This window comes from Sceloporus occidentalis, unplaced genomic scaffold (assembly GCF_023333645.1).
Source record: "Sceloporus occidentalis isolate IW3139 unplaced genomic scaffold, rSceOcc1.0.p SCAF_1, whole genome shotgun sequence".
NCBI classification, from domain to species: Eukaryota; Metazoa; Chordata; class Lepidosauria; order Squamata; family Phrynosomatidae; genus Sceloporus; species Sceloporus occidentalis.
In genome coordinates, this window is record NW_028316981.1 from 2,660,809 (window position 1) to 2,684,830 (window position 24,022).

Sequence of the window (24,022 nt, forward strand, 5' to 3'; positions counted from 1 at the left end):
TCCTTCCCAGAAAACCTTCTCCAGCTCCCTCCATTCTTTGAAGAAGGTCCTCCATCCTTTTCATTCTTCTCACCAAAACAAACCATTGCCTACACTGCCATCTCCCCCTCAGAAGGGTCCCCTCCTCTTCCCTACAGCAGAACCCCCTCCCCCCCAAAAAAAGGCAGGGCTGCTCTTCTGCCCCCTCAGTTCCCTTCCCCTCCCTCCTTATTTCCAAGGGGAGGTAGGTATGGGGGTCTCTCTTCATCCCAAAGAGGGCAGCAGGAACAGGGCCCCTCTCTGCAGCTGGGAGACCCCTCCCCTCCTCCTCCTCTTCTGTCAAGCCCCATCTACTGGATGTCTCCTGCCCCCTTCCCAACACATGATGACCTTTCCAACCATCTGCCTCTCTAGGAATCTGAGCCTCTACTCCCCCTTTTGCAGAACTGTCTGAGAATCTGAGGTCTCCTCTCTCGCTCCCCAGAGAGGACTCTCTAGGAATCAGGGTGCTCTACTCTCCCCCTTTCAGAGCTGCCAATGTGGTGACTTTCACACGAAAATGGGGATTTTTAAAAAGCTTTTGCTGTGATTTTTGGTGCCTGGCGCTATTTCGGTGCAGATTTGTTGACTTTTGCCCATTTCAGCTCCAGCCCTGACTCTGAGAGCGAGGCTGGCTACAGAGCAACCAACCCTTTGGAGTGTCACACACTCACAGTTTCAGCCAATCAGAGAGAGGACTGGAGAATGGGTGCTGCCCCCGCCCTCAGGAAGCGCGCTCTCTCTCTCAGCCCCTGACTCCCTCTTAAGTCTAGCTTTCCTAGACTTAAGCGTACTTCCTCAGATGCATGGGAATTGTAGTTCATTGTGGCACCAGAGCTCTTTCTCACAAAACTACAATTCCCAGGGTTCCCTAGCACTGAGCCAGGGCAGCTAAAGCGGTCTCAAACTGGATTATTTCTGCAGTGTGTCTTGGACCCAACTCAGGCTGCATCTTCACTCACTCCAGACTCCAGAGACAATCCAGTTTCATACCGTTTTAACTGCCATGGCCCAGTGCTATGAAATCCTGGGAATTGTAGTTTGTTGTCACACCAGAGTTTGCTGAGAGAGAAGGTTAAATGTCTTACAAAGCTAGAATTCCCAGGGTTCCCTAGCACTGAGCCAGGGCAATTAAAGGGGTGTCAAACTGGATTTATTTCTGCAGTGCGGTTGAGCCTAACACTTTTCTATTTGGCACAAAGCTTCCTGGACCCCCTTCGTGTCAAAATAAAGATCTTAAAAGTATTAGAAGGACTGAAAGATTCTTTGGTTGGTTTTAATGGTAATTTTGAGAGTTGGAATAAGTTCCGATTATTTTTATTCAATTAGGGTTACGTTTATTTTCAAAAGATCCGCCATTTTAACATGATGGGAATTTTCTCTGAATATTTGGTGTGATCTGGGGGAATTGAGTGTGTTTTGGTCCAACGTTTGGGGAATTATCTTTGAGGCTTGTTGGAACACTGCAGTGCCCCTTTGGAGGAGTCTTTAGGAATCAGGGGGCTCCTCTTCTCTCGCGCCCCTCGTTCTGTTCGGCGGAGGACTCTAGCAATCTGAGCCTCCCAGACAAGGCAGGAGGTCACTTCGGGAGCAGGGCGCACCCTGAATGGGGTTTTGTCGGGGGCTGAGAGGAGGAGGAGAGTCTTCCCTTGGTGTCTCTCAGATGGGGAAGGGGGCCTGGTTCCTGCCGCCCTTTTCGGGATGAAGGGAGACCCCCATTACTCCCCCCCGCCCTCCTTTCAAAGGTGTCTTCCTCAGGGCAGAGGAATAAAGGCACTTTGACACCGCCTTGACTGCCAAGGCTCCCTCCTTCATAATTCTGGGATTTGTAGTTCTGAGGCACCAGTCCTCTTGGGCCGAACCGGAGAAAGGCCTGGTCAAGCTACAAGTCCCAGGATCCCATAGTATGTGATGTAGAACTGCATTCTTTCCACAGCGCAGATAATGCACAAAGCAGGGGAAAGCGGCCTTGTTTTGGGTGGGGGGCTGGGGGAGGGAGAAGAGGAAGGGCAAGAAGAGAGTCATTGGCCCTGGAGCAGACAAAGAGGGCCCTCTCCCTCACAGAAGAGACCCCGTTCTGCCAAATAGAACGTAGCCCCGGCAGATGGCCCTCCAGCCTCTGCTTAAACAGCCCCAAGGAAGGAGGCCCTTCCACTGGGGAGCCGCTCCAACCGTCCCCCGGTTTCTCCATTGTTCCAGGTTCTAGTCTCTGGAGCATCAGAAAACAATCCTGCTCCTCCCTCAATGTGAGGCCTTTCAAATACTTAAACAGGGCTCTCTGGAAGAATGGCTGCAAGGGAGAGGAGCAGAGACCCCGCCTCAACGTTAGGAAGAAGTTCCCGAGAGGAAGGGCTGTTCGACAGAGGCACCGACTCCTTCTTCCTGAGCGGAGGATGCTGGGGCCTCCCTCCCTCCCTCCCTCCGCTGGAAACGGAGGCAGTATAACAGGAAAGAACCAAGGCCCCTATTTCCCCACATTCACACTTCCAGCCTCTCTAGGAGTCTACAAGCGCTGCTCCTCCTCCACCGGAAGTGAGGTCAGAGGGGCCTTTCTCTTCTTACCCATATTAACATTTCCGGCCTTTCTAGCAATCCGCACTCGCTGCTCTTGGGAGGAGGAGGAGGAGGAGGAGGAGGAGGGTCCCAGGTAAAGCTATTTGGGGGGATTGTGGTTGTATAAGAACACAAGAACCCTAAGGGCCGCCTTATCCTGGGGCTTGCCCTTGCCTTCCCCTGAGGAGGCTGAGAGAGTGTGACTCCTTGCCCAAGGAATATGGCCGAGCTGGGATTCGAACCCAGGTCCCCAAAGACCAAAGGGAAAGAGGAGCCACCCTGAAAGACAAAGGAATCCGTCTGCCACCGAAACGGCCTTTGTTTAGCAGGCTGAGTTCCCTTTCCCCAAATGGTCGAACCAGGTTTTCTTCCCCAAGGGGCTAAATTCCTAGCGGAAGAGGGAGGAAGAGGAGGAGGGTGAGCGAGTGGGGCCTTCCTCCCCTCCTCTGGGCCTTTGGGGCGGGGATGATGGGATAGCAACCCCTCCCAAAAAAGGCCTTGGACGGGGTCTTAATATGTACAGCGGGATATGATTTGGGGGTGGGGCTTCCCCTTGGACTGCAGCCCCCAGAATCCCCTGATCAGAATGGCTCTAAACAGGGGGATCCTGGGTGTTGCATTCATCCCTGAAGAGGAGGCATTGCTTCCTCTTGGACTGCAATCACCAGAATCCCCTGATCAGAATGGCTTTAAACAGGGGGATCCTGGGTGTTGCATTCATCCCTGAAGAGGAGGCATTGCTTCCTCTTGGACTGCAGTCACCAGAATCCCCTGATCAGAATGGCTCTAAACAGGGGGATCCTGGGTGTTGCATTCATCCCTGAAGAGGAGGCATTGCTTCCTCTTGGACTGCAATCACCAGAATCCCCTGATCAGAATGGCTTTAAACAGGGGGATCCTGGGTGTTGCATTCATCCCTGAAGAGGAGGCATTGCTTCCTCTTGGACTGCAATCACCAGAATCCCCTGATCAGAATGGCTCTAAACAGGGGGATCCTGGGTGTTGCATTCATCCCTGAAGAGGAGGCATTGCTCATCCACTCACAACGGCTTCCTCTCGGACTGTAGCCCCCAGAATCCCCGGAACTTCATGCAGAGACAGGGCAGGTATTGGGTGCTTCCTCTTCTGGGATCCTGGGGTCTGTGGCTTGTGGAGGGACTGAGAATTCCCCCAAAGAGAGCTCTAGCATCATTGTTCAGGGAACTGGGCTGGAAAATCCTAAGGGCCTCCCAAAACTGCTGCTCCCTGGAGTCCCTAGGAGAGCCTCCTCCTGGACAGGTGCCCCTGGCCCCTTTTGGGCTCTCCCTGGTCTATGGGGAGGGGCAGGGAAGGGGCTGCTTGGCACCCAGTGGGTCAAGAGGGTCCCCAGGGGGAACCCCTGCACCCCCAAATAGATCCAGGGTCAAGAAGGGGACTCAGGCGGAGGGGTCCCAATGGGGCCCATGGTCCAGGAGGAAGGAGTCTTTCCCAGCCCCCTTTCAGTGTCCCATCCATCCCTCCCCCCCCCCCCTTATTCTCTCTTGAGGGCCTTTTGGGGAACTAGAGCCTGACCTGCCCCTTCCCTTCTTCCTCCCCATAGGAACCCACAAAGAGAGGAAGAGGAGTTGTGCATTTGGAGTCAGAGGGTGGTAAAGGAGACCCTTCAGAAGCAGCTCTAGGTGAAGCTGCAGAAACACCAGCACCTGCAGAAAGGTAACTGACCACTGAGAGAGAGAGAAAGAAAGAGCCCCCCCCCCCAGACCCCTTCCTCTCTGCCCCATGGCCTTCTCCTTCTGGGCCCTCTCAGTCCCAGGTTGGCCTTACAGAAAGACAACTGACCCCAAGATAGATAGAAAGAGTGGGACCCTTAATACCCCATCCTCTCTGCCCCATGCCCTTCTTTCTCTCTCAGTCCCAGGTTGGACATAGAGGTTGAGTCTCCCTTGTCATCCAAAATGCTCAGGACCAGAATTGTCTTGGATTTTGAAATATTTGCTGCTTCTTCCCTGCCCCTGGAACAAGGCAGGGAAAAACAACAAACCAACAAGTACACAACATGAGTTAAAATCACAACATCAAAATGCACATCTCTTTAAAAGAGCAAACAAGACAGATAGTATTAAACCAGTCCGTATTTAAAATTCATTATTTAAAATTTACTTTTTTTAAAAAATCTGGATTATAACTGGTGAATTGTTTATTTAAATCTAAACTGTGAGTCCCTTTTGTGAGTTGCTGGAAGGCAGCACTAGCAATCTTGTTTCCAGGCCAGTCCCTGCAAGAATAGAGTTGGAGGAGACCCCATGAGCCTTGATCCAGTCCAGCCCCCTTCTGTCTAATCTGATCTCTTGTTTTGATAAAATTACCATCTTGATAGATGAAGGGAATGCCATAGATATAGTATATCTTGATTTCAGTAAGGCCTTTGACAGGGTTCCCCCTGACATTCTTGCAAAGAAGCTTGTAAAATGTGGGATAGACAAGGCAACTGTTGCATGGATTCATAATTGGTTGACTGGACGAACCCAAAGAGAAGTGACCAGTGAGGTCCCACAGGGCTTTGTCCTGGGGCCAATGTTATTCAGCATCTTTATCAATGACTTCGATGACAGAATTGGGGGCATACTTATCAAATTTGCAGATGACACCAAATTAGGAGGAATAGCTAATACTCCAGAGGAGAGGATCAAGATTCAAAATGACCTGAATAGACTAGAAAGCTGGGCCAAAGCTAACAAAATGAAATTCAATATGTAGAAATGTAAGGTACTGCACTTTGGGTGGAAAAACAAAATCCATAGATATAGGATGGGGGACACCTAGCTTAAGGAGACTACGTGTGAAAGAGATCTAGGAGTCCAAGTAGACCACAAGTTGAATATGAGTCAACAGTGCAGTGCAATAGCTAAAAAGGCTAATGTGATTCAAGGCTGCATCAATAGAAGTATAGTCTCTAGGGAAGTAGTAGTCCCACTCTATTCTGCTCTGGTCTGGCCCCACCTGGAATACTGTGTCCAGTTTTGGGCACCACAATTCAAAAAGGACATTGAGAAACTGGAGCGTGTCCAAAGGAGGGTGACTAAAATGGTGAAGGATCTGGAAACCATGCCCTATGAGGAATGGCTTAGGGAGCTGAGGATGTTTAACCTGGGGAAGGTTAAGAGATGATATGATAGCCCTGTTTAAATATTTGAAGGGGTGTCATGTTGAGGAGGGAGCAAGCTTGTTTTCTGCTGCTCCAGAGACTAGGACCCGGAGCAATGGATGCAAGCTCCAGGAAAAGAGATTCCACCTCAACATTAGGAGGAACTTCCTGACAGTAAGGGCTGTTCAACAGTGGAAGACACTCCCTTGGAGTGTGGTGGAATCTCCCTCCTTGGAGGTCTTGAAAAAAAGACTGGATGGCCATCTGTCGGGAATGCTTTGATTGAGATTTCCTGCATCTCAGGGGGTTGGACTGGATGGTCCTTGTGGTCTCTTTTCAACTCTATGATTCTATGCCATGCAGGAACTCTCCATCAAAGCCCCTCCAACAGATAGCCATCCAGCCTCTCTTTAAAAACAGCCTCCCAAGAAGGAGATTCCACTGTTCTTCATTGAGGGAGGATCTTCTACTGTCAGTGTCTTGAACAGTTCCCACAAAATCGTTCTTGAAATAAATCTTATATCCAGACTTTGGTCTAAACTAAAAGATTTATTAAGAAATGAAATTTAACAGGAAAAGTAATGAGTTTTTGACAAGTCTGGGGAATTAGAATGTGTACAGGGTTTGATAGCAATTTATCAATCCCACCCTGCAGTTCTGAATCTGGCACTCCATTGGACCACCCGTTCCCACCAGACCACTGATGGATGAGGCCTTATCTAAGGATCCAGCATCCTTGTTCCCACGATGTCCTGGGAACCAGCAGATGTGTCCCCAACTTTAGCCATAACAATCTATTTGGCTATCAAAAGCGCCAAATTATTTGCCTTTTGATTATTTTTATATAGCCAGCTATATTTTTATTTTATACCCATTCTGGCACTTCATTAGTGACCATCTGCTTCTTGAAAATAACTCAAAACATTTAATTAATAGTTTATAAACCTTAAAACAACTTAAAATTGAACATTGTCCTCTGCTTTGAGGAATTTACTTCCTTTTGTCTCGGGAGTGGGGCTGTCTAATCGCTTTTCAGCTTCACTCCACTACCCTTGGAACTCTCTGGCCCTGTTGGGGTTTACAGGACTTGGGGTGGTGGTGATGAGTTTCCTTTGTTTCTCATAAGCTTCTGGAACTGGAAACTCCTGTTCTATCCCAAGAGAAAAGAGGTACAGACCTCTGGATCTACTGGAGATAAGAGGGAAATTGACCAGAATGGAATTGATGATTTCTTGGATAATTTCTTATCCCAATAGATAAGACCCACACACACATCCTGTAGTTTGGGTTATGCTCAGCCCACTCACTCCAATAGGCAGGAGAAAAAAAGAGAGATCTTCTGGTGACCCCACATAGTGGAGCTAACCCTAGAAGGCCAGTCTTGTCCTGCCTATCACTCCAGTAGGATGTGTTTGCTGTTGCTCTGCAACTTCTTCACTACAGCCACTCCAGTCCTTTTCTTCTCTTCATTTCTCTTGCTGCCTTGGAAACATGAAGAAAGATTTAATATGGCAAGGGCTCCCAGGATTGGAGAAAAGTCTTGGCTTTGCCAGTGACTCTCCCTCTCCTACAAAGCTGCCCCCTTTCATGGTGGGAGCACAGGAGACTTCAGCACATGGGAGCCGTGGGAACAGATGGTGAGGGGTATCCCCTCCATGTCTCTGTTTCTCCACCTCACCTCTGCCCAGCTTGTTTAGGGCCAGGGATCAGTGAGGAAACTGGCCAGAAGTCATGGAAACTTTTCTTCTCATCATCTCTGTTCAGCCCATTTGGGCCAGGGTTCAGAGGACAGGCCAGCCAAAAGCCATGGCAAAGAGTTTCTCTGCATCACCTCTGCCCAGTCTGAAACAGGGCCAAGGTCAGAGAGGCAAGCCAGCCAGAAGACACAGGAGAAGGCTGAGTACCAGGGGCCCTCTCTCTCCAGCCACCAGTGAGCCTTTGCCAGATCTAATGCCCTTGCTCAAGGCAGGCATTGCCATGAGGCCTCTGCCATGGCCATTGCAGGCACTATGCCTAGCATAAGGTTTGGGACTCTGCCAGGAGGGCAGATGGGGGCATAAACCCTTCCTTCCCATCTCTGGCCCCAATGCCACCCAAAATCCTAACAGGTGGGGGGTATTGCAGCCTGGGAAACACATGGTGGTGTTGCCAGGGCACCTGCACATTCCCTTTTGAATTCTTATAATAAGATGGTGTGGGAGGAGGCAGAGGGCTCCTCCTCTGGTATGTAGAGCGGCCATCTTAGCCACATGGCTGTAAAGGAAGCTATACAGGGTCCACCAGGGGCTGAAGCTTCCAGCTCTAAAATGGACTTTTTTGGCTGCCACAGAGCATCCCACAAAAAGCAGAGCATGGCTTCATGTCCTCACCAGAGAGAGCATGGCCTCTGCCACCCACTTCTGAACAGGCTGGAGGGTCATCTGTCAGATATGCTTTGATCGAGAGTTCCTGCATGGCAGAATGGGGTAGGACTGGATGGTCCTTAGGGTCTCTTCCAACTATGATTTTCTATACCAGTGCTAGTTGAAGTGGCAGTCCCTTGCCAGACCTGCTACTCCTCTTAGATTCTCATAAAACAATATAAACAATTGCTGTTTCCTCAGACCAGATAGTCTGGGAAACCCTGTTCTATAACACATTAGTTAGTTTGGATGTCCTTCAGGACTCCCTGAAACCCTCAGTCTTTTCCTTATTAAAATTCTTCCAGGAGGACCTGGGCGGGGGCCTTAGGCCACCACAGCCATAAACAGACTTCACTTATAACCTCACTGTTGTGACACAGGTAAGGGGCCAGGATGGGATGGCATCCCATCTCCATGGTCAGACTCCTCAGGTGACTTGTTGCTTGCCTTGCCTACACATCACCATTTCTCTTCTGGGATTTATACATGGTCCTGAGGGTGCTGACTGTCTTAGTTCCTAAGGGAGATTTTCTCTAAACCATTTGCTTGGTTGGGGCCCCTTCTGATTTTGCCCCTCTGGCACATTGGGGGTCTGAGCCTGGAATCCTAATATCACAGTAGCAGCTCAATGTTATTACAACTGACTCCATGGCAATTCATCCAGACCCAGACCCCACCCTTAGGGTGAGCTGTAACCTCCTCAGAGGTCAGAATCCGATACCCCCAGCCTTCTCCTTCATTCTCCCAGACATTGGAAAGAATTTAAAATATACACCATGCTGGAGACCAAGCCACCCATAGAGGAGAAACAGCTTTTGTTCTTCTGACACCCCACTGTTCTGTGGGCAAGAAGGCATCATTCTTCATGCCTTGCAGGTGAGCCAGGCCTAGCATTACTACCTGCCATAAATCCTTGAGAGGTTACCACCAGAAGCCAAGCCACCCATGCCAGAGACTACAGGTGCATGAGCACCTCTAGCCATCATAGGTCCTATAGCAAAGACTATCAGGGTGGCCACTTACAAGCCACCATACACACTTGTTAGGCATCACTAGCTTGACAGCTTGGCTCGGCTGAGGCTGCTGTTGACAGCAGGGTCTTGCAGCAGGTGCTCAAACCTATATGTCTCTGAAGGGCCAGCACTGCCCACCCTGTTTAGATCGGCTTTGGTAAATCCCAAACTGCAGGATGTGGGGGTCTTATCTGCTGGGAAAGGGGACATTGGCTCTTACCTGTGATATGTCCATTTCCAATAGATAAGAGCCCCACATCCTGGCCCACCTTCGGGGTGCTGGCATAGGGATGGTTCATACCCACATAGTAGATTGCTCACTGCCTGTCTCTGTCGCCATCCAATTCTCTATAGTTTGATATCCAAATAAATTGTTTATGTTTTTTCTGGAGCATTCGGCTGTTGTACAACTGGCCTTCTAGTGTAAGCTCCACCCACGTTGGGTCACCAGAAGGTTTCTCTTTTTTTACTTCCTGCCTATTGGAATGAGTGGGCAGAGCAAGCATAACCCAAACTACAGGATGTGGGGCTCTTATCTACTGGAAATGGTCATATCACAGGTAAGAGCCCATGTCCCTTTCTAAACAGAAGGAAATCATGTTTAAAGGAAGGGAAGATGATAAGATAACAAAAGTAATTCACATTGATTCTTGCTCAGTCCATGGTTTCTGTGCTTGGCTGCTAATTAGTTCTCCTTTCTCCTCAAGCAGTTAATGAGCAGCAGAGTAAGAACTTTGAGGAGCCACCTGTGACGTCAATGGAAATTATGGAACCTTTAATGGAAAAAGAGGAGTCTGGAAATCAAAAGGAACTGAAAAGAAAAAGGGGAAACCAAAAGAAGAATGAGAACAACTCCCCTGCCTCTCAGGGTGCCAAACTTTCTGAACATCTGACTTCAGGCTTAGATCAAGGAAAGTGTCCTGTCTGTGGGAGAATAGGCAAATGTAACACACACTTCAGCGTTCCCATGGGGGAGAGACCACACAAATTCATGGAATGTGGGAACAGCTTCATAGAGACTGAACACCGACGTTCACATCAAAGAACCCACACCAGGATGAAACTATATAAGTGCATGGAATGTGGAAAGAGCTTCAGTGATGGTGGAAATTTACGTTCACATGAAAAAACTCACACAGGGGAAAAACCATATAAATGCATGGAATGCGGAAAGAGCTTCAGTCAGAGTGGAGGTCTACATTCACATCTCAGAACACACACAGGGGAAAGACCATATAAATGCGTGGAATGTGGACTTAGCTTCAGTGAGAATGGAACTCTACGTAGACATGAAAGAACCCATACAGGGGAGAAACCATATAAATGCACAGTATGCGGAAAGATCTTCAGTCACAGTGGAAATCTACATTTACATCAAAGAACCCACACGGGAGAAAGACCATATAAATGCATGGAATGTGGACTGAGCTTCAGGCGGAGTGATACTCTACGTTTACATCAAAGAACCCACACAGGGGAGAAACCATATAAATGTATGGAATGTGGGAAGAGCTTCAGTCACAGTGATAATCTACGTTTACATCAAAGAACCCACACAGGGGAGAAACCATATAAATGCATGGAATGCGGATTGAGCTTCCGTCAGAGTGGAGCTCTACATTCACATCAAAGAACCCATGAAGGAGAAAGACCATATAAATGCATGGAATGTGGTAAAAGCTTCACTGAGAGTGGAGGTCTGCGTTCACATCAAAGAATACACAGAGGTGAAAGACCATATAAATGTATGGAATGCGGGAAGAGCTTTAGATGGAGTAATAATCTACGTTCACACCAAAAAACCCACACAGGGGAGAAACCATATAAATGCATGGAATGTGGGAAGAGCTTCCGTACCAGTGGTAATCTACATACACATGAAAGAACCCACACAGGAGAGAAACCATATAAATGCATGGAATGCGGACTGAGCTTCCGTCAGAGTGGAAGTCTACATTCACATCAAAGAACCCACACAGGAGAGAAACCATATAAATGCATGGAATGCGGGAAGAGCTTCAATGAGAGTGGAGGTCTACGATCACATCAAAGAACCCACACAGGGGAAAGACCATATAAATGCATGGAATGCGGGCTGAGCTTCACTCTGCCTGGACCACTACGTTTACATCAAAGAACCCACACAGGAGAAAGACCTTATAAATGCATGGAATGCGGGAAGAGCTTCAGTCAGAATGGAAGTCTACAGTCACATCAAAGAATTCACACAGGTAACAAGCCATATAAATGCATGGAATGTGGAAAGAGCTTCAGTCGGAGTGATGGTCTATGTTCACATAAAAGAACCCACACCGGGGAGAAACCATATAAATGCATGGAATGTGGAAAGAGCTTTAGTCTAAGTGGAGGTCTACGTTCACATCAAAAAACCCACATTGGGAAAACCAGCTAAATGTATGAAATGCAGAAAGACCTTTTCTGAAAAAGGATGAAAAATTAGAAATTGAAGGGTTTAAACTATAATGGCTGTCATATTATCACTTAGAGCAGTGGTTTTCAGCCTTTGTTGCGACCCTTTGGGGGGGTTGAACAGCCCTTTCACAGGGGTCGCCTAAGACCATTGGAAAATGCATATTTCTGATGGTCTTAGGAACCAAGACACCACAATTTTATGGTTGGAGGTCACCATAACTTAAGGAACTGTATTAAAGGGTCATGGCATTAGGAAGGTTGAGAACCACTGATTTAAGGGAAAGATAGAGGATATGAAGAACTGGCAGTATTTAGGGAGGGGGTATCACAATTTAAAAGTTTTTATGCACAGATGTACATTTCATAGGTAAAATGTACAAATTGCTACTTATATTTGACAATAAAGAAAAGCAGGAATATATCACTAATTGGACAAAATAAATTGGGACATAATATTTGAATGGATCAATGGCAAAAGGTACAAGGAAAACCTGTACAAAATTTTGTATAAATGTATATTACCCCAGAGAAATGGGCTAAAATGCATAAAGGATACATATAGCATGAATGCCCCAACATGTGGCTTGCTATCCATAGATTTAAGCATCTGCAGATGGCAAACCCCATTAGTTTCTACGGCTGCACCTGTGTGAACCCCTGTTTAATACCAGAGGACTGGAGGTCCTGTGGGTTTTGCAATCTGCAGGGCATAAGGATCTTTTGTACCTGAATCAAATAGTTGACATCTTAAGTCAAGATAATAACGTCTTTAGGAGATTATAGACTTTGATTGCTTTTGCTCCTTACAACATTTGGAGAGATTTAATCAAGCTAATAAAGAATTGCATAATGAGTCTGGAGAAAATGAATTTTGTTCGGAAGTGAAGCTGAAGGTGGAAGATAAATTGTTTAAAAAAATGCATGATAAAGTGGGCCACAAAATATGGGCCATAATGTGCAAATTGATTTGTGGGATTTGTTATTGGCCAATTTCAAAGGTAGTATTTGTAAATATCACCAGAAATGTTTCTGTTGGGTATTATGGATCTGGAATTGGAAAACAAATATGGACTATAAGAATACTATTTGCCGAAAAACCGAAGCGCCAACAATGGAAGAATCCATAGGCCAAGTTTACAGAATGAGCTGCCAAGTTGCTAAACTGAAGCAGACTATAAAAGATAAACCAAATGAAGATTTTTTGGAAACATTTTATATATTTCTTGAGCAATGAGAGAATTAATGTTGAAATAATTTGCAGTTTTGATTAAGAGTAACTAGCAGGTAGATTTACTTAGTTTGTCATGACACAATAATTTTCACAAATAGGTTTTCTTTTCACATTTCGGTATAAAGGGGTCAGAGTTCTTTTCTGTTTTAGATAATTTAGCTTAGTTTGGGACAGATTTGTTTGTGTTTATGGCATTAGAATCTGTGTACTGAGTGTAGCTTTAGTTTTATATAGCATTATGTATGTATAGGATGGTTTTTTATTATTATTTTTCTCTTTGGCTGTTGTTAACTTCTTTGTACGTTTTAAAATCTAATAAATATTTTTAAAGCATTTGAGCCAGTTTAGACCTCTACATCGCCATGAAAGGAGCCACAGAGAGGAGAAAGCCTTACTGAAACCGGGACAGACTGCTTTGGTAGCATTCCTCTGATCAACCAAGAGTATAATTGTTGGTTTTTTTAACAAAAAAGAGGGGAAATTACTGACAGCTAGAGAGAAACTGATTCTGGAGACCAGGGTTTGGGGTACAGATGACGCTTTCCTGGAGGAGAAGGGCACACATTCGAAAAGGAGAGAGTTAGTGGTAATGGGAGATAGCTGCATTCTTGACTTTAAGGAAGCCGATTTTGGTAAAGTTAGAGAATTATTGGCTGTAATCCCATGGACAAGGATCCTGAAAGAGAAGGGAGTTCAGGATGGATGGGAGTTTCTTAATAATAATAATAATAATAATAATAATAATAATAATTCTTAAAACTAAGATACTAAAGGCCCAAGCTAAAACTTGTGGAAAGTTTAAGAAGGAAAAATGGGAGATGTTAAAGGGACCAAAATAATTAACTAGAAAACTTTCAACAGAACTACCTGTTTTTTTGGGGAAAAAAGCTTGTACAAAAAATGGAAAATTGGGAAAAGAACCAAAGAGGAATTCAAGCCTATAGCCAGTATTCAGAGGGTGAAGGTAAGCAAAGCTAAAGCACAGAACGGATTTAGGCTTTCCAGACAGATGAAAAGCAACAGAAAGGGCTTTTTTAATGTTCTGTCCGCAGCAAAAGGAAGAGTGAGGAAAGGACAGGGTCTCTGTGTGGAGAAGATGGGGATAAAGAGAAAAGGCAGCACTGCTCAACACCTTTTTGGCCTCAGTTTTCTCTAAAATGGGAAATAGTGCAGGATCAGTGGGCATAGTGGGGGGGGGGAATTAAGTACAGAAGAGGCAGAGGAGAACAGGGACAGAAAAGGACCATTTCATCCTCTTGAACCCAGGGCTGAGTCTGGAGGGAGAAGCCGAGGAGACTCAAACTAGGGCCAGAGCCTAGAATAAAGTTACTTTTCCCTCATGATATTTCTTAGAAACGCCACAATTTTTCCATCTCTGTCTCCTCAGGCGCTGCAGGAACGTTAAGGTCTTTTGATCCCTAAAAATAATAGATAATGTCCCAACCTTCAGGCAAGTTGTTTTCGTCAGAGAACAAAGAAGCAGCCACTAAATAACTGGCGTATTATATCATATCACTATATTTTCAGTTATTAAAGAGGGAGAAGGCTGAGGAGTTTGGCCTTCCTGCCATCCTGGAGACTCAGTCCATTTGTATAAATTTGGCCTCATACAGTACTTTTATATACTTTGAACTTAAACGCTTATATTCATATATACAGTGCGCCCGCATCATATGCGGCTTTCGGCATACACTGAAAGCCACGGGAGGAAGGAGCAGCGTGTCCCATAGGGATGAATGGGGTATGTGCATATGGCGTGCGCACTACTGCACACGCTGCCGCATGCACGAGCCCCATTCATTTAAATGGGGCTTGAGCATACGTGTTATTTGTTTTATGCGGGGGAGTCCGGAACGGATCTCCCGTGTAAACAAAGGGCAACAGAGGGGATAATAGACGGTTCCCTGCCCTCAGGCTTACAATCTAAAAAGACACGACACAAAAGGAGAAGGGAATGGTGAGGGGGGGGGGGAATCAGGTCCAGCATTCTACTCTCCCTCTGAGGCCTGGACCAAGGCAGATGGACTGGAGGGAGGGCTCTTTTTCTTCAGGCTAGCCCTGATGGAGCTGGGTCTGCCTGGTCAACTCCCTCATAGGCCGGAAGATGACAGTTATGGGGATAGGCATCTCTTCCTTCAGGCAAGCCCTGATGGAACTGGGTCTGCCTGGTCAACTCCCCCATAGGCCAGAAGATGACAGTTATGGAGGGAGAAGTCTCTTCTTCCAGGCTAGCCCTGGTGGAGCTGGGTCTGCCTGGTCAACTCCCTCATAGGCTGGAAGATGACAGTTATGGAGGGAGGAGTCTCTTCTTCCAGGCTAGCCCTGATGGAGCTGGGTCTGCCTGGTCAACTCCCCCATAGGCCAGAAGATGACAGTTATGGAGGGAGGAGTCTCTTCTTGCAGGCTAGCCCTGGTGGAGCTGGGTCTGCCTGGTCAACTCCCTCATAGGCTGGAAGATGACAGTTATGGGGGGAGGAGTCTCATACTTCAGGCAAGCCCTGATGGAACTGGGCCTGCCTGGTCAACTCCCCCATAGGCCAGAAGATGACAGTTATGGAGGGAGGAGTCTCTTCCTTCAGGCTAGTCCTGATGGAGTTGGGTCTGCCTGGTCAACTCCCCCATAGGCCGGAAGATGACAGTTATGGGGAGAGGCATCTCTTCCTTCAGGCAAGCCCTGATGGAACTGGGTCTGCCTGGTCAACTCCCCCATAGGCCAGAAGATGACAGTTATGGAGGGAGAAGTCTCTTCTTCCAGGCTAGCCCTGGTGGAGCTGGGTCTGCCTGGTCAACTCCCTCATAGGCTGGAAGATGACAGTTATGGAGGGAGGAGTCTCTTCCTTCAGGCTAGTCCTGATGGAGCTGGGTCTGCCTGGTCAACTCCCCCATAGGCCAGAAGATGACAGTTATGGAGGGAGGAGTCTCTTCTTCCAGGCTAGCCCTGGTGGAGCTGGGTCTGCCTGGTCAACTCCCTCATAGGCTGGAAGATGACAGTTATGGAGGGACGAATCTCTTCCTTCAGGTTAGCCCTGATGGAGATGGGCCTGCCTGGTCAAGTCCTTCATATATATTTCAGTATACTTTTGTACTTATATATATCGAAGTTATACATAGAATCATAGAGTTGGAAGATACCACATGGGCCATCCCTTCCAACCCCATTCTGCCATGCAGGAACTCTCAGTCAAAGCATCCCCAACAGACGCACATCCAGCCTCTGTTGAAAACAATCTCTAAGGAAGGAGACTCCACCATCCTCCATTGAGGGAGTGTGTTCCACTGTCAAACAGCCCTTACTGTCAGGAAGTTCCTCCTAATGTTGAGGTGGAATCTCTTTCCCTGCAGTTTGCATCCATTATTCCAGGTCCTGTTCTCTGGAGCAGCAGAAAACAAGCTTGCTCACTCCTCAGTATGACATCCCTTTATTTAAACAGGGCCATTATATCACCTCTTAACCTTCTCTTCTCCAGGCTAAACATACTCAGCTCCCTAAATCTCTCATCATAAGGCATGGTTTCCAGACCCTTCACCATTTTAGTCGCCTTCCCTTGGACATGCTCAAGTTTCTCAATGTCCTTTTTGAATTGTGGTGCCCAGAACTGGACACAATATTCCAGGTGGAGCCTGACCAAAGCAGAATACAGTGGCACTATTATTTCCCTTGATCTAGACACTATACCTTTATTGATGCAGCCTAAAATTGCATTGGCCTTTTTAGCTGCCGCATCGCAATGTTAACTCATGTTCAGCTTTTGGTCTACTTGGACTCCTAGATCCCTTTCTCATATAGTTTCATTCAGCCACTCTCTTTTGTTGGCATCCCTTAACTGGCTCCCCCTCCCTTTCCGTATTCAGTACAAGCTCCTGCTGGCGATGTTTAAAGCCCTCCATGGGCTGCCCCCCCTTATTTATCAGACCCTCTTTCTCCTCAACTTCCCACTAGGGCCCTCCTTTCTGGTAGTCAAAGTTGTCTGTCCCAGCCCAGAATTTCTTCTGCCCCATCTAGGATTCGCCCCTTTTCACTTGCTGCCCCTCACTCCTGGAACCTTCTTCCGCTGTGAGCAAGAGCCATCACTTCTTTAACCAGCTTCAAAACGGAGTTGAAGACCATCCTATTCAGGGAAGCGTTCCCAGACATTGCATAATTGTCACTTGCTATCTGATGTTCTTTTTGCTGCCTGTTTTATTGAACCATTTCCTGTATTGCTATGTGTTTTATTTATATTATCCTATCATTTCTTAGATTGTACGCCATAGGCAGGTTTACTCTTTTATATTTGTTGTTTTTATGTACAGCGCTGTGCAAATCTACAGCGCTATATTAATTAATAATAATAATAATAAGAAGAAGAAGAAGAAGCCAGGTGTCCCCCATCCTATATCTGTGCATTTCATTTTTCCGTCCTAAGTGCATTACATTTCTCTGTGTTGAAATTCATTTTGTTAGCTTTGGCCCAGCTTTCTAGTCTATTCAGGTAATTTTGAATGTTGTTCCTGTCCTCTGGGGTATTAGCTACTCCTCCTAATTTGGTTTCGTCTGCAAATTTGATAAATATGCTCCCAATTCTGACACCATCAACGTTTGTCAGGCACTACAAGCTAGACCTGTTTCAGCTGGCGGGAGCCGCCTTTGGCAGAAGGGTGCTCCAACGCATGCTCCCATCTCCCTCCTCTACCACACAGCCAGATACTGTACCCCCAGACTAAAGGGGGCTTTGGTAAATACCAGTTCTCAGCAGGATCTCACCTTCTCCACTTGGAAAAGGAACGTTGGTTCTTACCTGTTATACGTCCCTTTCTAGCAGAGAGGGTTCGATCCTTCTCCCTACCCTTGGTGCTGTTTGAGGGAGATGGGATTGTGCACTGCCTCTGCTGCCAAAACACCAAAACAACAACAAAGATACAGAGGAGGTATAGATGCCTCCAACCACGGCCTACTGGCTCTTAGGCTTGCTAACAACTGGACCTTCTGGGGCTGCTCCTCCCATGGGGCAGCAGGTGGTCCTTTTGTTATTTTAATGTTTCCCTGCCTTCTAGGAGCTCATGGGAGGAAAAACCAAATTCTCAGGAGGATCGAACCTTCTCAACTGGAAACAGATGTATAACAGGTAAGAACCAACATTCCTTTTTCTACTGCTTGAGAGAATAGGAGACAATGGAACAGTGGATGCAAGCTACACGAAAAGAGATTCCAGATCAACATTCGGAGGAACTTCGTGACAGTGAACGCTGTATGACAGTGGAAGATGCTGCTGCCTCAAAGGGTGATGGAGTCTCCTTCTTTGGAGGCTGTTTTTAAACAGAGGCTGGATGGCCATCTGTTGGAGGTGCTTTGATTGACAGTTCCTGCATGGTAGAATGGGGTTGGACTGGATGGCCCTTAGGGATCCCTTCCAACTCTAGGATCCTATGTACTCCTGCATAGCAGAATGTAGGGCTGGACTGGATGGTCCTTGGGGGTGCCTTCCAACTCTAGGATCCTATCTATTCCTGCATGGCAGAAGAAGGGGGCTGGACTGGATGGCCCTTGGAGTCCCTTCCCAATCTAGTATCCTATGTATTACGGCTTGGCAAAAGACTGGATGGTCCTTGGGATTCCTTCCAACTGTAGGATTCTATGTATTCCTGCATGGCAGAAGAGGGTTGGACTGGATGGCCCTTGGGATCCCTTCCAACTCTGGATCCTAGATATTGCTAAATGGCAGAAGAAGGGAGTTGGACCGATGGCCCTTGGGGGTTCCTTCCAATTCTAGGTTGGGAGGAGTGATTTACATGATAATCTGTGTATTGTTCTGTTATTGTTCTGTTCCAAAGCCTTGCCATTCAACAACAGAACAATGCACAGATTAACATGTAAATCACTCCTCCCAACCTAGAGTCACACAGTATATATAATACACACACACACCCCACTCTCTTCCATTGTTATATGTTGGCCTAAGGCCAGGGTCACTTGGAGACCCACCATCACCACCACATTATCAATAGTGGGAAAACAAAAACCAGATTAGCGCTACTAAAGAAAAGTTTTAAGGGAATTAAACCTTGACAGCTCCATTGGCTGCCAGTTTGTTTCCAGGCCCAATTCAAAGTGCTGGTTATGACCTATAAAGCCCTATATGGCTCTGGTCCACAATATTTGGTAGAACGTATCTCCCAGTATGCATCGGCCCAGGCCCTGAGGTCCTCTGAAGAGGCCCTTCTCTCGGTCCCAACACCATCACAAGACAGAGAGAGGTTTCTCAGTGGCTGTCCCTAGAGTTTGTTGTGGGTTTATCGGGCTATGTGGCCATGTTCTAAAAGAGTTTCTTCCTGATGTTTCGCCAGCATCTGTGGCAGGCATCTTCAGAGAATGCTTGCCTGGAAAAAGTGGGCCTATATATACTGTGTGATCCTGGGAATGCAGGAGTGATTTGCATGTGTATTGTTCTGTGCTGATGGCAGGCCTCAGGCTGGCTAATTGGTGATCATTATCTGCTGTCAATTAGTCGACATTAATCCTCTTTTGCATTAGCCTCCCAGCCTGAGGCCTGCCATCAGCACAAAACAATTCTGGGAATTCTAGTTTTCTGAGACATTTAACCTTCTCTCTCAGCAAACTCTGGTGTGACAACAAACTACAATTCCCAGGATTTCATAGCACTGGGCCATGGCAGTTAAAACGGTATGAAACTGGATTGTGAAGATGCAGCCTGAGTTGGGTCCAAGACACACTGCAGAAATAATCCAGTTTGAGACTGCTTTAGCTGCCCTGGCTCAGTGCTAGGGAACCCTGGGAATGGTAGTTTTGTGAAACATTGAGCCTTCTCTATTAGAAAGAGCTCTGGTGCCACAACAAACTACAATTCCCAGGATTCCCTAGCACTGAGCCAGGAGAGTTAAAGCGGTCACAAATTGGATTATTTCTGCAGTGTGTTTTGGACCTTAGTTATTAAAAATGCTCAAGGTCCAATCCATACTGCAGAAATAATCCAGGAGTGACCTTTCCCCCCAGCACAGGGTTAAATGGTGGAACTCACAGCCACCAGATGAGACCATGAGACTGCAAGGCACAGGGCTCCTCCCTCTTTAAAGTTTGTATAGAAGAGGAAATTTCAGCAAATGTGCTTTGTGTAACAATCAACATCTAGTGAAATGTCCTTTGTCTGTACAAGTATGAAAAGGAGAAGAGTATTAAAACTGGCAACTTTACTACTGTATATACTCATGTATAAGTCTAGAAATGTAGGTTAAAAATTGACCCCAACAAACTGAGTCGACTTGTCAATGGGTCAATGTAAGTACTGTACTTTAACTCTCATACACACACACACATTCCCCTGGGGAGAGGCAAGAGTTTAATCTGCCCTGGAAGCATTGACCCCCTTCTACTCTCTCATCCATTCAACCTTTAGTATGAGTACAATTAGTTATGTCTGCTGTAATTTTGTAGGCTCTTTAGCATTGTTTTCCTTTGCTTCAACCTTTACATCTTTCATTACATGCCCCTATGTTTTACCCTCGACTTGTCCATGGGTCATATCAAAATCCATAATTTTGACCCCAAAACCTGCCCTCAACTTATACATGAGGTCGACCTATAGTTGAGTATATACGGGTAAGTGCTATGACAATTAGACAGGCAGAACTGGTGCTAAACATGCACAAACAGCTTCCCCTGGTATTGCAGATCATGCTACCACAAGCAAAAACAAACACACATCTCTGTTTCCTTCTCCCCTTCAGCCTCTGCCAGACTGTTTTCTGATTTTATAAAGTCAAATGGCACTCAAACTACCTTTTAGGCATCCTTTGGGAAATAATAGGAAATCAAATTTATGGATTTTATTATACCCTTATATGGATATCCTCATGTTGAGTGCATAAATATAATTGTAATTACTATCTAGCACAGGGCATGACTGGAAGTTAGGATAACCTGGCAGCTGTTCTTGGAACTACTTGACTTAGGGCATGAAAGCTGAGAAAGAACAAAGGACCAGATCCATGAGGTAATGCATAAGGTGATATATTAACCCTCTATCAGCCTATTTTACATTTGCTGTGGGAAAGGAACAAGGGGAAGCAGATGTCAAAAACAGGAGAGTCCAGACCTCCTTACCTCTTGGAAGTCTCCCTGTCGTTCAACCTCTTCCTACCTGCAAATCAAAGAAAGTGGTTTCAGATTTTATCAATAGTTAGCACCCTGGTGCTAAAACACTCAATTTGCCAGACTACTGGTAAGTTCATCTGTTCCCAGGATAATATCAAATATGCTTTTAAACTCTTTGATTTTGGGTATAAATGCATCTCCAGTCTGAAATGCTTTCATTCACTTTGTTTTGGAGGTGCACCCTCAGCTATGACTGAGTATACAGCATCTTTGGGCTTTTTGAGTTCTCTTCGGCGTGTTGTTGTTCTCAAGTTAACTGTTTTCTGGGATATCTGCTTCTTCCAAGATTCATTTCTTACAGTATCGCTTTTGCTGCTACGTGAAGGTATTTTTTTCTTTTTAATGTTTTTGTTCAAAATGTTACTTCCTCAGCTGACAGGGGTTTTATTTCAGGCCCAGTCCTGTATCTGGTGACCATCTTGTGAACAGTGGTCCAGTATCTTTTGAATAAATGTAAATAAGTAAAGTTCTTCTAGAGCTTTTTTTCTTTGTTTAAAAAAATATGTTAATTCTGAAACCACATGCCAACCATTATCAATAGTTTGCATCCTGGTGCTAAAACACTCAGTTTGCCAGACTAAGTTCACCTGTTCCCAAAATGCTTTTAAACTCTGTGACACCAGAAACATATGCTTTGATTTTTGGGTATAAATGCATCTCCACCACAGTTTGAGCTGTGATGCTGGAGTTTTGTGGATAATGTGGAGTGCTAAACAGACAAATGCGTCCTAGAGCAAATCAAGCCTGAAGTCTTCCTAGAAGCCAAGATTGTGAAGTTGAAGTTGTCATACCTTGGGCACATCACCACAATTCAAGAAGGATATTGACAAGATAGAGTGTGTCCAGAGAAGGGTGACCAGGATGGTGAAATGTGTGGAACCAATGCCCTATCAGGAGCGACTTAAAAAGCCAAGTTTGTTTGTTAATAATTTTTTATTTATTTTATTTCTATCTAGCCTTTCTCCCAAAAAGGGACCCAAGGCAGCTCACAATATAAAAACACTGTAAAACAACATTTTTAATACAATTAAAATAACCTAATTAAAACACTAGATTAAAATTTAAAATACATAAAAGTTGAAAATAATCTAAACTACCCTCCCCCAAACTCCCCCGTAAATAAAACCAGGCTTGCCTGATTTTAAAAAGCTTTCTTGAATAAAAATGTTTTTGCTTGCTGGAGAAAGGCCAGCAGGGAGGGGGCCAGCCTAGCCTGCCATGGAAGTGAGTTCCAATGGTTGGGACCAGCCACTGAGAAGGCTCTCTTGTGTCCTCTGCAAGCGAGTCTGGGATGGTGGTGGGACCAAGAGAAAGCCTTCTGAGGATCTTAGGGATCTAGCTGGTTCGTATGGGCAGATACGGTCTCTCAAATAGTCTGGACCCAAGCTGTGTAGGGCTTTATAGGTCATGATCAGCACTTTGAATTGTGCTTGAAAACAAACCGATAGCCAGTGAAGCTGTTTCAATAAGGGAGTTATATGCTCTCTATAACTGGCTCTGGTCAGCATTCTCGCTGCTGCGTTTTGAACCTGCTGAAGTTTCCACACAGTTTCCAAAGGCAGGCTCATGTAGAGTGCATTACAGTACTCCAAACAGGATGTAATCAAGGCATGTGCCACCAAATCCAGATCTGAAGTCTCAAGGAATGGGCGCAGCTAGCACACTAGTTTTAACTGCAAATGCACTCCCAGCCACTGCTGAAACCTGGGCATCCAGTTTCAGGGTGGAGTCCAGGAGCACACCCAAGTTGTGAGCCTGAGATTTCAGGGGAAGTATAACCACAACCAGCTCGGGCAAAGCCCCAATTCCCTAATCTGCTTTATGGCTGACCAGGAGCACCACTGTCTTGTCTGGATTAAGCTTCAATTTGCTTTCCCTCATCCCATCCATTGCTGACAGCAGACACTGGTTCAGCACAGACAGTTCTTTGGAGTCAGATGGAAACTGGGTATCATCCACATACTGATGACACCACAGCCGAAAACTCCAGATGATCTCTCCCAGCAGTTTCATATAGATGTTAAATACCATAGGGGACACCACAGGCCAGCAGCCAACACCACTTTCTGGTCTGCCTCTCCAAGACACACCAGAACCACTGCATAGCAGTGCCCCCAAGTCTCCAGATTGTTTAGTCTGGAGAAGGTTAAGTAGTGCTATGACAGTGATGGCGAACCTATGGCACGTGTGCCAGAGGTGGCACTCAGAGCTCTCTCTGTGGGCACATGTGCCATCATCCCAGCACAGAGTTTGCCAGAGTTTGTTACTAGAAAGCCAGAGGGACATGGCACTTTGCTGTAAATAAGTGGGTTTTGGGTTGCAGTTTGGGCACTCGGCCTCCAAAAGGTTCCCCATCACTGTGCTATGACATCCTGTTGAAATACAGAAGTGTTTCCTGTCAGGAGGTACTTTGATTGTGAGTTCCTGCATGGCAGGGGGTTGAACTGGATGGTCCTTAAGGTGTCTTTGATTCTACACCCCCATCTAGTTTGGGAGTCCTACCTGAAAATTCAGGCATACTCCTGCAAACACTTCTATGGACCCAGCTCCCCAACAATAATAGTGTGGATCACATTGGACCACCCTCCCTGAAACCCTTACAGGGCAAACAACACATAATTTGTATGTATTTACAGTGTAATCATAGTGACTGGTGGTTTGAAATAGTAAAGATGTCCTATTTTTGGCTTTTCAAAATATAACCCTCCCCCCTTCCCCTTAGGGCAACAGGTTTAGAGAATATTCATTTTAGCCTATGTGCTTTTAGCCATATGGTAGAGCATAGTGGAAGGTGAGCCCTGGATCACAGAAATGGAGATAGAGAAGAAACTCTGTTCATTACTGCACTACACTCTTATAGTGCCGCTATTATACTTTTATTGCTCTGGTTATCTCCTTTTGCATTGTGGGGTTTGTAGTTCAGTAAGGCCTAAGTTCTCTGGCTGAGAATTCTAAATGCCCCTCCTTAAACTACAAATCCTTAAATGCAACAGGAGGCAGCCAGAGCAGTTACAGTGGAATAGCAGCACTATAAATGTGTAGTGCAGTAATGCCCTATGTAAATTCATAGGTCCCTACAGTCTTGTAGTTGTGGCAACA

The 24,022-nt window shown here is 46.0% G+C and overlaps 1 protein-coding gene across 1 annotated transcript; it reads left to right on the plus strand.

The window, feature by feature from the left end:
* The first annotated feature begins 2,641 nt into the window (after window positions 1-2,641).
* LOC149320373 (uncharacterized) lies at window positions 2,642-12,937 on the plus strand. The gene is made up of 3 exons (XM_089501365.1): window positions 2,642-2,665; window positions 4,151-4,263; window positions 9,818-12,937. The coding sequence occupies exon 3, from the start codon at window positions 9,868-9,870 to the stop codon at window positions 11,521-11,523; it is 1,656 nt and encodes a 551-aa protein (XP_089357491.1). The 5' UTR covers window positions 2,642-2,665; window positions 4,151-4,263; window positions 9,818-9,867; the 3' UTR covers window positions 11,524-12,937.
* Window positions 12,938-24,022: the final 11,085 nt, after the last annotated feature.